Source organism: Drosophila busckii, chromosome 2L (assembly GCF_011750605.1).
Source record: "Drosophila busckii strain San Diego stock center, stock number 13000-0081.31 chromosome 2L, ASM1175060v1, whole genome shotgun sequence".
Lineage (NCBI taxonomy): Eukaryota > Metazoa > Arthropoda > Insecta > Diptera > Drosophilidae > Drosophila > Drosophila busckii.
Genome location: NC_046604.1, coordinates 13,908,983 through 13,920,831, shown reverse-complemented (window position 1 = coordinate 13,920,831; position 11,849 = coordinate 13,908,983). Strand labels below are relative to the sequence as shown.

The 11,849-nt window shown below is 39.4% G+C and overlaps 4 protein-coding genes and 1 non-coding gene across 5 annotated transcripts; all 5 read left to right on the top strand.

The window, feature by feature from the left end:
• The first annotated feature begins 255 nt into the window (after nucleotides 1-255).
• Nucleotides 256-6,035, top strand: LOC108608387 (probable splicing factor, arginine/serine-rich 6). The gene is made up of 2 exons (XM_017999740.2): nucleotides 256-867; nucleotides 4,980-6,035. The coding sequence occupies exons 1-2, from the start codon at nucleotides 458-460 to the stop codon at nucleotides 5,323-5,325; spliced, it is 756 nt and encodes a 251-aa protein (XP_017855229.1). The 5' UTR covers nucleotides 256-457; the 3' UTR covers nucleotides 5,326-6,035.
• LOC108608386 (nucleolar protein 58) lies at nucleotides 1,617-3,535 on the top strand. The gene is made up of 2 exons (XM_017999739.2): nucleotides 1,617-2,981; nucleotides 3,167-3,535. Exons 1-2 carry the CDS (start codon nucleotides 1,711-1,713, stop codon nucleotides 3,438-3,440), a joined length of 1,545 nt encoding a protein of 514 aa, XP_017855228.1. The 5' UTR covers nucleotides 1,617-1,710; the 3' UTR covers nucleotides 3,441-3,535.
• On the top strand, nucleotides 3,022-3,093 carry LOC117135073. The gene has a single exon (XR_004458979.1). It is a non-coding gene; the product is annotated as a small nucleolar RNA SNORD53/SNORD92 (small nucleolar RNA).
• A 313-nt stretch (nucleotides 6,036-6,348) lies between the features above and the next one.
• Nucleotides 6,349-8,676, top strand: LOC108598705 (wee1-like protein kinase). The gene is made up of 5 exons (XM_017985434.2): nucleotides 6,349-6,949; nucleotides 7,008-7,341; nucleotides 7,427-8,122; nucleotides 8,183-8,316; nucleotides 8,382-8,676. The coding sequence occupies exons 1-5, from the start codon at nucleotides 6,469-6,471 to the stop codon at nucleotides 8,531-8,533; spliced, it is 1,797 nt and encodes a 598-aa protein (XP_017840923.1). The 5' UTR covers nucleotides 6,349-6,468; the 3' UTR covers nucleotides 8,534-8,676.
• Nucleotides 8,677-10,331: 1,655 nt separating this feature from the next.
• On the top strand, nucleotides 10,332-11,783 carry LOC108608118 (DNA-directed RNA polymerase I subunit RPA43). Its single transcript, XM_017999347.2, has 2 exons — nucleotides 10,332-11,085; nucleotides 11,144-11,783. Exons 1-2 carry the CDS (start codon nucleotides 10,543-10,545, stop codon nucleotides 11,378-11,380), a joined length of 780 nt encoding a protein of 259 aa, XP_017854836.1. The 5' UTR covers nucleotides 10,332-10,542; the 3' UTR covers nucleotides 11,381-11,783.
• The last annotated feature ends 66 nt before the right edge of the window (nucleotides 11,784-11,849 follow it).

Sequence of the window (11,849 nt, the reverse complement as noted above, 5' to 3'; positions counted from 1 at the left end):
TTCTCATCTAGAGATAATAAGTAATAAAGATGACGAAATCTGTAATTTAAGGCACAGACGTTTATTTGTAATATTCTTGAAAATACAGCCATAGATCGACATGATTTACTAATATTTTCTTTTTTTTAATAACAAAACCTATCAAAAATACCATATTGCTAAAAACAGTACGATAGTCGATTGAAAGCATCGACAAGTTAATAGAAATTGCAAACACCGATTGCTAATGCGATTGTTTGTGTGCGCTAATCGAAGTCGGCAACTGCAATTTTTATGCCGTAAAACAAAAAAAAAATAGTGCCTGTATAACAATCAACTATAAATAAAATTGCATAAAGTAATGAGCAAGCAACAAGAAATTGTTTAAACATAGGCGCTTGGCTTTATAGCACAGAGAGTGAGAGACAGAGAGTTCACACACGCATCGATTTTTTTCCAGAGGAAAAAATAAAAAAAAATGTCGCGGCATCCTAGCGACCGAAAAGTATACGTTGGTGATTTGGGCAACAATGCACGTAAAAACGATCTGGAGTATGTGTTTGGTGCTTACGGCAGTCTAAGAAGTGTTTGGATTGCTCGTAACCCGCCGGGATTTGCTTTCGTTGAGTTTGAAAGTGCACGGGATGCTGCGGATGCCGTTCGTGGTCTGGACGGACGCACAGTTTGTGGCCGTAGAGCCCGTGTGGAACTCTCCACTGGAAAATATGCGCGTTCCGGCGGGGGTGGCAGAGAAGGAGGCAGCGGCGGCGGCGGCGGCAGACAATCTGACTTTGGAGGACGTGATCGCGGTGACAAATGCTATGAGTGTGGGATGCGAGGACACTTTGCGCGCCATTGCCGTGAACGCAAGGCTAGGCAAAGACGCAGGTTAGTAGTTTTCATTCATAATTTACTAAATTGCAAAAAACACATACATACATAGATATGTGTATATGTGTGCGGTTTTAAATTGTTTTGAGTGTGGTGAATTTATTGGTTCGGTGGTGGGTTGAAACAAGTGTGTACACAATTAAGCGCTGCAAAATGCGCGCGCTTAAAGCGTCATATATTTTATATTAAAATTGCCTTAATTGTGATATCTATTTGGACCGGTATGTTATAATATTTTATATATAATCTATATGATACAAATTTGTCGTGCTAATTAAAATTAAAGCACTTGCGGCTAAAACACATATCGATAACAATTGTGTATAAAAGTGTTTAAAACATATAAAATGAATTAAAACCGCTTGATTAAGTTAAATCTCGTATGTAGTGAACCATTTATTAAAAATTTAAAAAAAAATTGTTTCGTTGCTTTATATTGCAAAACAATCTTTTACTATTCGCGCTTAAAATTACTATCGTAAGCTGTGACAACAAATAAGTGTGTACATATGTTACGACGACAACGTTTCAACGATCTAAGTTTATCAAAGATACTTAATTAACTAATAACTAAATAACAACCATAGTTTTTAGTTTAAGTTGTGCTTCCTTGCTGCTGTCTAAAAATTAAAATGAGTGTGCCCGCATTCACCTATCGATTATTGCGATAGATTTTTTTTAGTATTTTTCGGTGTCAGAGCAACACTCGCGCTAACGCACACGTGCTTCTCCACTTCATTTTGGATTTTTCTTTTACACGCGGCGTTAGTCAAAGGCAGGTTAAGTCGCAGCAAATTTTTTAAAAAAATTCAATTAAATTTGTTGCATTGGTCGTGCACAATGTTTGTACTGTACGAAACGCCGGCGGGTTACGCAATATTCAAATTGCTGGATGAAAAAAAATTGGAACAAGTGGATAACTTATATTTGGAATTTGAGACACCAGAAAAGGCGAACAAATTGCTGAAACTTAAGCACTTTGAGAAGTTCAATGATACAACAGAAGCGCTAGCTGCGGCTACAGCCGCTGTGGAGGGCAAAGTAGCCAAGCCATTGAAAAAGACACTGAAGAAGTTGCTCGTGGATGAGGTACAATCGTCGCTGCTGGTGGCGGATGCCAAGTTGGGCACAGCCATCAAGGAGAAACTATCTGTGCAATGTGTGTATAACACGGGTGTGCAAGAGCTGATGCGTTGCATACGCCAGCAGGCGGACAGTTTGTTGGGCGGTCTGCCCAAGCGTGAGATGACCGCCATGGCTTTGGGTCTGGCTCACTCGCTATCACGTTATAAACTTAAATTTTCGCCAGATAAGATTGATACCATGATTGTGCAGGCACAGTGTCTGCTCGATGATCTGGACAAGGAGTTGAACAACTATATGATGCGCGCACGTGAATGGTACGGATGGCACTTCCCAGAGCTCGGCAAGCTGATTACAGATAATGTAGCTTTTGTCAAGACTATCAAGCTGGTAGGAACTAGAGACAACATGTCGGCAGCGGATTTATCTGACATACTGCCAGAGGATGTGGAGCAGCAAGTCAAGGAGGCAGCAGAGATTTCTATGGGCACAGAGATTAGCGATGAGGATGTTTTAAATATACAATGTCTCTGTGATGAGATAATCTCCATCAATGACTATCGTACGCATCTTTATGATTACCTGAAGGCACGTATGATGGCGATGGCACCTAATCTAAGTGTGCTTGTGGGTGATACTGTGGGTGCACGCCTCATCGCACACGCAGGATCGCTAATAAATCTCGCCAAGCATCCCTCGTCTACAGTGCAAATTTTGGGTGCTGAGAAAGCTTTGTTCCGTGCACTAAAAACGAAAAAGGATACACCTAAATATGGTTTAATCTATCATGCACAACTTGTTGGTCAAGCCAGTCAAAAGAATAAGGGAAAAATGTCCCGGTCGTTGGCAGCCAAGGCATCGCTAGCCACTCGTGTGGATGCATTTGGTGAGGAGGCCACATTTGAACTGGGCGCCACACACAAAGTGAAACTGGAGTCGCGTTTACGGCTGCTTGAGGAAGGCAATCTGCGCAAACTCTCCGGCACGGGCAAGGCCAAGGCCAAGTTTGAAAAATATCAATCCAAGAGGTTAGTATTTGTTCTTTGGTTGAAGCTTATACAACTCTCTCTATGATGATACCACAAAGGTTTCGCAATTAGCTGATTCCACAGTGACGATAAACCTTGGCTGTCTGAATTGAGTTGCAAGCCTAAAGCCAAACAATATACTTGGCATATATATATATATATTAATTATTTATTTAAACTTACAGCGAGGTCTTTACCTATGGAGCTGAGGCAGACAACACTTTGCATGCCAAGAAGCGCAAACATTCGGAAATTGAAACGCCTGTCAAAGAAGAAGCACATGATGAAGAGACAGTAGCAGCACCAGCTGATGAGGAGTCCGAACTAAAATCTGAAAAGAAAAAGAAGAAGAAGAAGAAGCAACAGGATGAAGAAGCGCCTGCAGAGGCTGAACAGGCCGACCAAGCGGAGCCTACACCTTCAAAGAAAAAGAAGAAATCGAAGCATCAAGAGCAATAAGCTTGAGTTTTACTTGCTTGAGTTTCATTGTTAGTTAAGCTTATAGTATTTAGTTTTTTATAGTTTTTAAATTCGCCAAGAGTACAGTTTTCATGTATGATACATTAGAAATAAAAAAAAAATGTAATATGCAACGCTCAAATTTTTTTATATGCTATCTATATATTTTAAATTCGAAATTTGCAGGGGCTCTATATTTGCTAATAACCAAGTATAATTTATTGCACTCTTTATTTCTTTTTTAAGATATAATTTACAAGCGTAAAGTAATGACTTCATATATTTATACCTCACATGTTTCCATTTTTTAAGTTCAACATATCCAACTTAAAAGTTTGGATGTATATGTATTTTTAAGTATCAGCCCAAAACCAATTGACTCACTGTATGCTATCTAAAATAAGTTGAAAGTAGAAAATGAAAAAAAAAAAAAAAAAAATGAATGTGTATTGAAGCATAAAACCAAAGTCTGGCCATTGCATCACTTTGAAGTCTGTGATTTTTGTGGTCTTTTGACGGCTTTGGTAAAGTATATAAAAGGAGATCAAGTCAATGCACACTGGGCTCAGTTGCTAATAACATGCGTTGTCAGCTAAAGCTCCTGATAATCTTGGCGCTGCTGCTAACGTACGCAGCGGCGAAGAAGCACGAAGCATCCTCAGAAGAGGAGGAGGAAGGCGGCGAGAAGCACGAGAAGAAGAAATTCGGACATGAAGAGCACAAGGGTGAACATGGACAGAAGGAGCATAAGGAATGGGATGGCGATGAGAAAAAACATCACGAGGCGGAGGATCATGAGCACCATCATGGCGACAAGGGCGAAAAGAAGAAGAAACACTATGCCGAGAAAGATGAATATGGAGAGAAACATGAGCATGGTGCACATAAAAAGGGTGGCAAGCATCATCACAAGAAGAAGCACAAGAAAGGACACAAGGAAATGGAATACCATAAGAAATTCAACAAGGATGAGTACTACAAGGAAAAGAAATTCTATGATGACGAGCATAAGGGTGGACATCATAAGAAATACGGCAAGGAGCATAAACATCATGAGGCCGAACATGGCGAGGCTAAAAAGGGCGAAAAGCATGAAGCGGGCAAGAAGAAGGGACACAAGAAACATGGGGGACACTATAAAAAGGGACATCATGATGAGGATCACAAGAAATATAAAAAGGAGCATAAGCATGGCGAGCACTTTGACGAAGAGGAAGCTCATGGCAAAAAAGGGGGGAAGAAACATGGCCACAAGCACCATAAGAAAAGTGGCAAGAAGCATGGTTAGACAATCTAATATTAATAATCTGTTAAGTTGACAATATAAATATAAAAAAAATTCAAAAGAAAATGCTGTTTATTTTATATGCAAGATAAGAAATATATATGTAGATATGTATAAAAAATGTTTCTAGAATTTAAAAACTGTGCAATAGTTTTATAATGATCAAATTTATACTGCATACAATGCATATTATACAATTATACAAAGTAGCTAAATGCACATTTCTAAAATGTCTTACCTTTTTATATTTTCAGAAGCCACTCCCTAAGCAGGTCACGCAGCATATCTCGACATCGTCGTCGCACTCGCTCCAAATCCGCCAGCCGTTCCCGCAGTCGCTCCCCCATCTCAGCAAGCCGTCATTCAAGACGCTCTCGTGAGAATGGACGCGACGAAAATGGTTCAGTGGCGCGTTATAGCGATCAGGAACGCAATGGCAGCGGACTGGTAGACTCACCACCGCCATTGAAACGACGCTACGAAGACGAAGATGATGATAGAGACCGGGGCTCCAGATCACCGTCACCGCCGCCACGTCGCGGTTCGCCATCGCGACGACGCGGCGATTCGTCTGTATCGCGTTCCATGTCCAGGGACTAGCGATAATGACGCAGCTCATCATTGGCCATTGCTCTCCCATTCCTGTAATTGAAAGAATAATACCCATACATACATACATACATACATGTTTGTCAGGCAGTTAATGCTTTAGTTTGCCCACGCATTCTTAGCTTAGCATATAATCTTTAGGTTAATATATATACAAACACACACACACACACACACCTAAACACAAGTAAAGAATTATAATTTTTTGTCCTCAACGCCTAATTTTAGATCAAATTGCGCTTTGAATTTTATCTATATATACATACATACATATATATATATATATACATAAAAGAATATACTCGTAGCTTATGGCAGTTCGATCGACAGTCGATCTAGTCATTCAGTATATAACTACACCCATACATTTGTCACAAACACACACGTACATATTTATGCATCAGGCTAAGAATGTTTTGTATTTCTCTAACCTAATGTCAATTTAATGAATCAGGCCCCCAACTATAATTTTCCCTATCCTACTTCGAGTCAAGTTTATAAGGTGTTTTTTAATACTTCATATAAAGTTAAGCAAAAAAATGAAAAAACGTAATTTGCATAGTTCGGATTTCTCATACATTACGTCATAGTTAAGTATAATAACAATGTATGAATTTTCTTTAAATGTATGTTTGTACGAAACTAGCAAATATGCTGAGAACCTACAATACAACAATAATATTCTATCAATAAATCAAATGCCAAAAAACAAATGTGTATAAATTGTTTTAATTCAGTTTAAAATAACATTAAACTATCATGATTCCAAGGTATCATCATGGGATTGTACTGCAGCAGTAACATACAATCAACAAATGACAAATTAGAAATTGTTTTGAACTTGGCGCGGAGTTAGCTATTTCTATCAATTTTTGTTCACACATTTAGCTATTTTAACCCATAAAATTCTGGCAACTCTCTTGTTATCGATCGACGCATGCAAATATCGAGCAGTGTTGAACAATTTCCAATTCATTAGTCTTTTTTTTTTTTAAAGAAAACTACGCTTCACATTAATGTTTTGTTTTGTTTATGTCTATATAATATTAAAAAGCTAGCTAAATTACTCAACGCGCAGTGTAAGAAAACTACAATTGAGGCGTGCATTAATTAAAGTATATCAATTCTATTGCAATGGCAATGGCTTTTCGTTTGTCCAAGCACGAAACAAGTGGGATTAGTGCCGAGGACACTTCGCTAGAGCAGCTGGACTCTAGCGTGGAGATGCGATCGCGCTCCCCATCACCAATGGTATTTAATCCGCGTAAGCTGCGCTTTGCCGACGACGACGACTTTGACAAGGACGCACACGAAAGTCCGCTGCACAAAAAACCACAACTCCTTGAGCGTCAACCGGTAGTGGATATGTCACCGCCCTGCTCGAAAGTGCGCGCATTGCGTCTCTTCAATACACCCGCAACACCCAAAACCATTTTACAAAAGTCCACCAGCAACTGTAGCAATCATCTAAGTGCCGCTGCAGCAGCCGTAAATGCCAAAGAACTCTTCAGGCTAACAGAGCGTCCACGTTCGTTGCCCTTGCACAATCACAGAAGCCTGCCACCGCCACCGCCACCGCAGGACACAGCAAATATAAATCCCTTCACGCCGGATAGTAAGTCTTGCTCTTATACATAGTAATTACTTGATATTAAACACTTAATCCTCTCCAGGCCTAATGGCTCAGAACAAAAAACGCTGTCGTACACAATTTGGACGGGAGAACCTAAATATGAGCGCCATGCAGCGGTTTTTGTTAAGCGATGTCTGCCAGGACGATGAAGCACAAACAGGTGGCGACGCTGCTGGGAGAGATTTCCAACAGCAGGCTCCCAAGCGATTAGCGCTGCACGATACAAATATTAGTCGCTTTAAGCGGGAGTTCATGCAGGTCAGCGTCATTGGCATCGGTGAATTTGGCGTAGTGTTTCAATGTGTAAATCGTTTGGATGGCTGCATTTATGCCATCAAGAAGAGCAAGAAGCCTGTAGCGGGCAGTTCGTTCGAGTAAGTTTTAGTTGTAACTATATGCTGGAGATGCGCCAACAAGAAGTTTCTGGAAATTATAAATATTTTTGTATGTCTCTTCTAGAAAACGCGCTTTGAACGAGGTGTGGGCACACGCCGTTCTCGGCAAGCATGACAATGTGGTGCGCTATTATTCCGCCTGGGCGGAGGATGATCATATGCTCATCCAAAACGAGTTCTGTGATGGCGGCAGTCTGCATGCGCGTATACAAGATCACTGCCTCGGGGAAGCGGAGCTCAAGATACTGCTAATGCATGTTATAGAAGGCCTGCGTTATATACACTCGAATGATCTGGTGCATATGGATATAAAGCCTGATAATATATTCTCTACCAAAAATCCCATGGCGCATAAGTTGGAGCAACAGTCAGGCAAGGACGACGACGGTATGGATAGTGTCTACGAGGAGTTACGTAATTCCGAAAACTTGGTTACCTATAAAATTGGAGATCTGGGTCATGTGACTTCAGTAAAGGAGCCTTATGTGGAGGAGGGTGACTGTCGCTATCTACCTAAGGAAATACTGCAGGACGATTATAGTGATTTGTTTAAGGCGGATATATTTTCTTTGGGCATAACGCTCTTTGAGGTGGCAGGCGGTGGTCCACTGCCAAAAAATGGTCCGGAATGGCACAAACTGCGCAATGGGGAAGTGCCTACCATACCCACGCTTAGTAAGGATTTCAATGAGCTTATAGCACAAATGATGCATCCAGACCCAAATGAGCGGCCCAGCTCCATGTCTATCTATAGCCATCCGTAAGTAGCTCACAAAAAATAATCTGAATATTTTAATAGACTTTTATTTATATTGTTTAGCATACTGAGCGCTGTAGACTCCAAGAGCAAATTGCAGCTGGGCCTGGAGCTAACTGTGGAGAAGCGTAAAAATGAAATCTTAATGAACAAGCTAAGAGAGGCCAAGAAACAAATAAAACTATTGGAGCAGCGTGGTAAGCTCAACTGGAAGCATCTCTTGCTTAAACGCGTACTTAACTTGTTTCCTTTACCTTTACAGTTTCTATTTTAGCTGTTGCCAGCACTCCTGAGCCTATGGACGGCCAACGCTGTCTACGCTCCTTTACGCGACGCATGCGGACACCCTTTAGTTCTCATGGTAAATTCCATAACATCCCAGATCGCAACAAGAATGTCATTACCAATGTTTAAGCATTTGTTTTCCTCTCAGCTCTTCCGCCTGTATACGTGAACTAAGCTCACATTTAATTCTTATCTTTAAGTTGTTGTTCATTCCGTTTTTAAAGTTTCATTTAAAAAACATATAGTAATGCGGAAGATTGTCAGTTTTAATTTCTCAACTCAGTGAAATTTTTATAAATAATATTAATAAAAATATATAGCAGTGGACGCGTCTTAAGGTATACTCTCTAATCTTAATTTTCTAAAAAGATTTTAACATTTTGTATATATCAAGTAATAGCTGTAGGTTACGTAAAGCTAACATTATTGTTCTCATAATTAAACTATTTATTTTATAACATTCCATTCGCAAATAAAACGAATGCTACAAAAAGTAAGTGCCTTAGTTAGTTTTATCTCAGTTTTTCTTTACAGGATGTATACGCCTTGTGGCAACAACAAAAAATATTACAACAAATTTTAAATAGGCCGGATACGGCTGAGTTGTTGCTATTGTTAAGCAGCCCGCGATGATATGCAATATCCTTGAGGTCCTCCACAGGATCAGGATCAGGATCATGGTAAATTATGCTCTAGACCAAGGACCATCAACTGTCCAGAAGGTATCCAAATCCAACCAGATTTGACAGAGTTATGGATATTTGCGCTGGAGGCTCTGCTGCTTGTTATTTTTTTCATGTTGTTGTTGTCAATTGTTCTTCTGTTTTGTTGCAATTTGCAATTGCAACCCAAAGCGGAAATTTTCTGAAGTACCAGGCGAACAGCGGGAGGCAGAAGGTGGCTGCTTTAAATATCCTAGCCGAGACACAAACCAAGAGCTAGCAGGGACTCCGAGTAAGCGAGTGTAAGTATTTTTCTTTCAGAGCAGTTTTTGTTATGCTCCTAAGCTCCTGCTGCTTTGTTATCCTTGCAATCTCAAAAGGATATGCATTTTCGTAATCCTGAGCATCAAATCTATCAAACTGCATACCAGGATATCCCGGATTGCAAAACAAAATTTTTGTGAAAAAATTTCAAGGGGGTGGTCCTTTTCTAGGAAACTACAGGGACTAAAGGCATGTCCTTTGGTATGAAAGTAGTGCTCAATGGGGGCTTTCAGAATATACAACTCAAAGGACGAAAGTTCTTACAGGAGCGGAGAAAAACAGAATTTTCTGTAAACAGAAAAACGTCTATATTTCCCGAATCCTTTGCAGGAGCAGGACGAAATTAATGACAATCAATGCTGTTTCAAAAGGACTTTCATGCTGCTAAAGGACATTTCAATAGTCCTTGTAGTTTCGGAAATAAACAGGATTTTGTGTTTTTTAAGCATTTTTCCATGTGCCTTGGAGCGAAAAATTCCAAGTCGATGGTTCCTAGATGACCTCTATATCCTTGAATGCAGATTGGTAGAGGCTGATCCTGTGAGTGTTCTAGTCAAAAAATGTTCAAAATACGACAGGATTTGGCGAAGTTATGCCTAATTTTCTATGCAGGATTACTATTGCTATGCAAATAAAATTGTTGCATACTTTCAGGATGTACTAAGCAAACAAAGGAAGCGTAACATGGCCAAATTTGCTTGTATATTAAAAATGATTGGTTAACAACACTCAGGACGAAACTCTATCGATCTGCATCAAAAATTTTGGAGTCATCTTCTTATCCATTAGTTTAGAAACTTTTCAGACTCGGCGAGAGAAGAAAGTGCCCGAAATCACAAAATCCGTATTATCTCCGCAACCACGAAGACGATCGGCATGTTATTTTTTTGCATTTTTGGATATGCTGTTATGCATTTCGATAGATTCAATAACTAGGCCAACGTAGTTAATGTTCCATGTCCTTTTATTTGATAAGAAAGTTTAATTGTATAATACATTATATTTCAAAATGAGCTACTAGTTCGGTTCACTATGGTCGCTCACTCATGAGCAATCCGAGCACTATTTGTGAACAAAATCCAACAGTCTGGCAACGCCACATATTGTATCAACATGTGCTTGTAAGAACAGTGTACAATTTATGCTTTTATAATGGCTAAAATTCTACAGAAATACATAAAATTCTCCACTAAGGAGCTGGAACAGTACGCCGCCAATCCGGAGTCATGTGTGCGTTGCGTCAAGACCGATCTCCATCTCTCCATGGGTCCGTATGGCATGACCAGCTTCAAGCACGCGCTGCACGAGCTGCTCATCCGCACAAAAGTGGGCATATATGATGCCAATCTGAATGGTATAGTACTTGGCATAAAAAACATCAAAGTCTTGGGTCAAACCGCAGCGCTACGTGCCGATGATCCCACGTTGCACCTGTTGATTAATGCTGATTTCTATGTCTTCCGACCTGTGCCTGGCGCCGTGCTCTATGGTGTAGTGCGGCATATATCCAAGCATCAGATAAGTGTCATTATCTATAGGGTGTTCAATACAACCATAAGATTTACAAATAAAAAACAAAGCCGAGATGGCATTCTTATGGAGCAGGAGATCAAATTTCGCATCAAGGATTTTGACATAAGCAATGTCATGCCTTATATAGAGGGAGAGCTGCTGCTGGATGAGTCCCAAGCGCAGGTGAGTTTAAGCTGATATCTCTGGTATTATATGTATATAATAAATATGTGAATTTCAGAACAAAACTATTAAGTTTGAGGAGGAGGAGGAGGGCGAAGAGGAAGAGTCAGCGCATACAAATGGACATGAGGAGCTCGATGCACTGGTGGAGCTTATCAAACAAGAGCCCAGCATAGAGCTTGAGGAGCCTGTAAAAAAGAAAAAAGGAGAAAAACGTAAAAAAGCTGAAGAAAATGGCGAAATTGCTGTCACAAAAGTGAAAAAAGTTAAGAAAATAAAAACGGAACCCGTATAGTAATCGCAAAATTTTAAAATAATGTTTTAAATTTGAAGCTTACCTGTAAATATAATACAGTGCATATAGATAGTTCGGATGTTATTACGTACACTGCTTATTGATAAAAATTAAAAAAATAGTTATGAATTGTATAAAATAATCAGTAACTATTTCTGAGTTGCTGTTTAGAAATAATACACACCCCTGTGCTGATTATCAGGATTGTACTTGAATACAAAATAATAATAATAATATAGAATAATCTGTAATAGTTACATTCAAATTTTTCTTACATTAGTAATTTTACTTACTTTTTTACCAACACCACAAGGACAAATGTCAGACTTAGCTTAGTTTTGTTTTATCCCAATTGCCGGTTATGTATAGTATATTTGTTTATTACATAATGTATTTCATACAAATAGAGTCAATATTTTACAATACATTTAAATACATTAAGTGTATTTTGTGTTCGTTTTTTGTTTAT

Excerpts from the sequence above, each read along its gene's own strand:
- LOC108608387 (XM_017999740.2), top strand. The coding sequence starts at position 458 with ATGTCGCGGCATCCTAGCGACCGAAAAGTATACGTTGGTGATTTGGGC. Across the intron at positions 868-4,979 it reads AAGGCTAGGCAAAGACGCAG|AAGCCACTCCCTAAGCAGGT; the intron begins GTTAGTAGTTTT and ends TTATATTTTCAG.
- LOC108608386 (XM_017999739.2), top strand. The coding sequence starts at position 1,711 with ATGTTTGTACTGTACGAAACGCCGGCGGGTTACGCAATATTCAAATTG. Across the intron at positions 2,982-3,166 it reads GAAAAATATCAATCCAAGAG|CGAGGTCTTTACCTATGGAG; the intron begins GTTAGTATTTGT and ends TTAAACTTACAG.
- LOC108598705 (XM_017985434.2), top strand. The coding sequence starts at position 6,469 with ATGGCAATGGCTTTTCGTTTGTCCAAGCACGAAACAAGTGGGATTAGT. Across the intron at positions 8,123-8,182 it reads ATGTCTATCTATAGCCATCC|CATACTGAGCGCTGTAGACT; the intron begins GTAAGTAGCTCA and ends TATATTGTTTAG. Across the intron at positions 8,317-8,381 it reads AAAACTATTGGAGCAGCGTG|TTTCTATTTTAGCTGTTGCC; the intron begins GTAAGCTCAACT and ends TTACCTTTACAG.
- LOC108608118 (XM_017999347.2), top strand. The coding sequence starts at position 10,543 with ATGGCTAAAATTCTACAGAAATACATAAAATTCTCCACTAAGGAGCTG. Across the intron at positions 11,086-11,143 it reads TGGATGAGTCCCAAGCGCAG|AACAAAACTATTAAGTTTGA; the intron begins GTGAGTTTAAGC and ends TGTGAATTTCAG.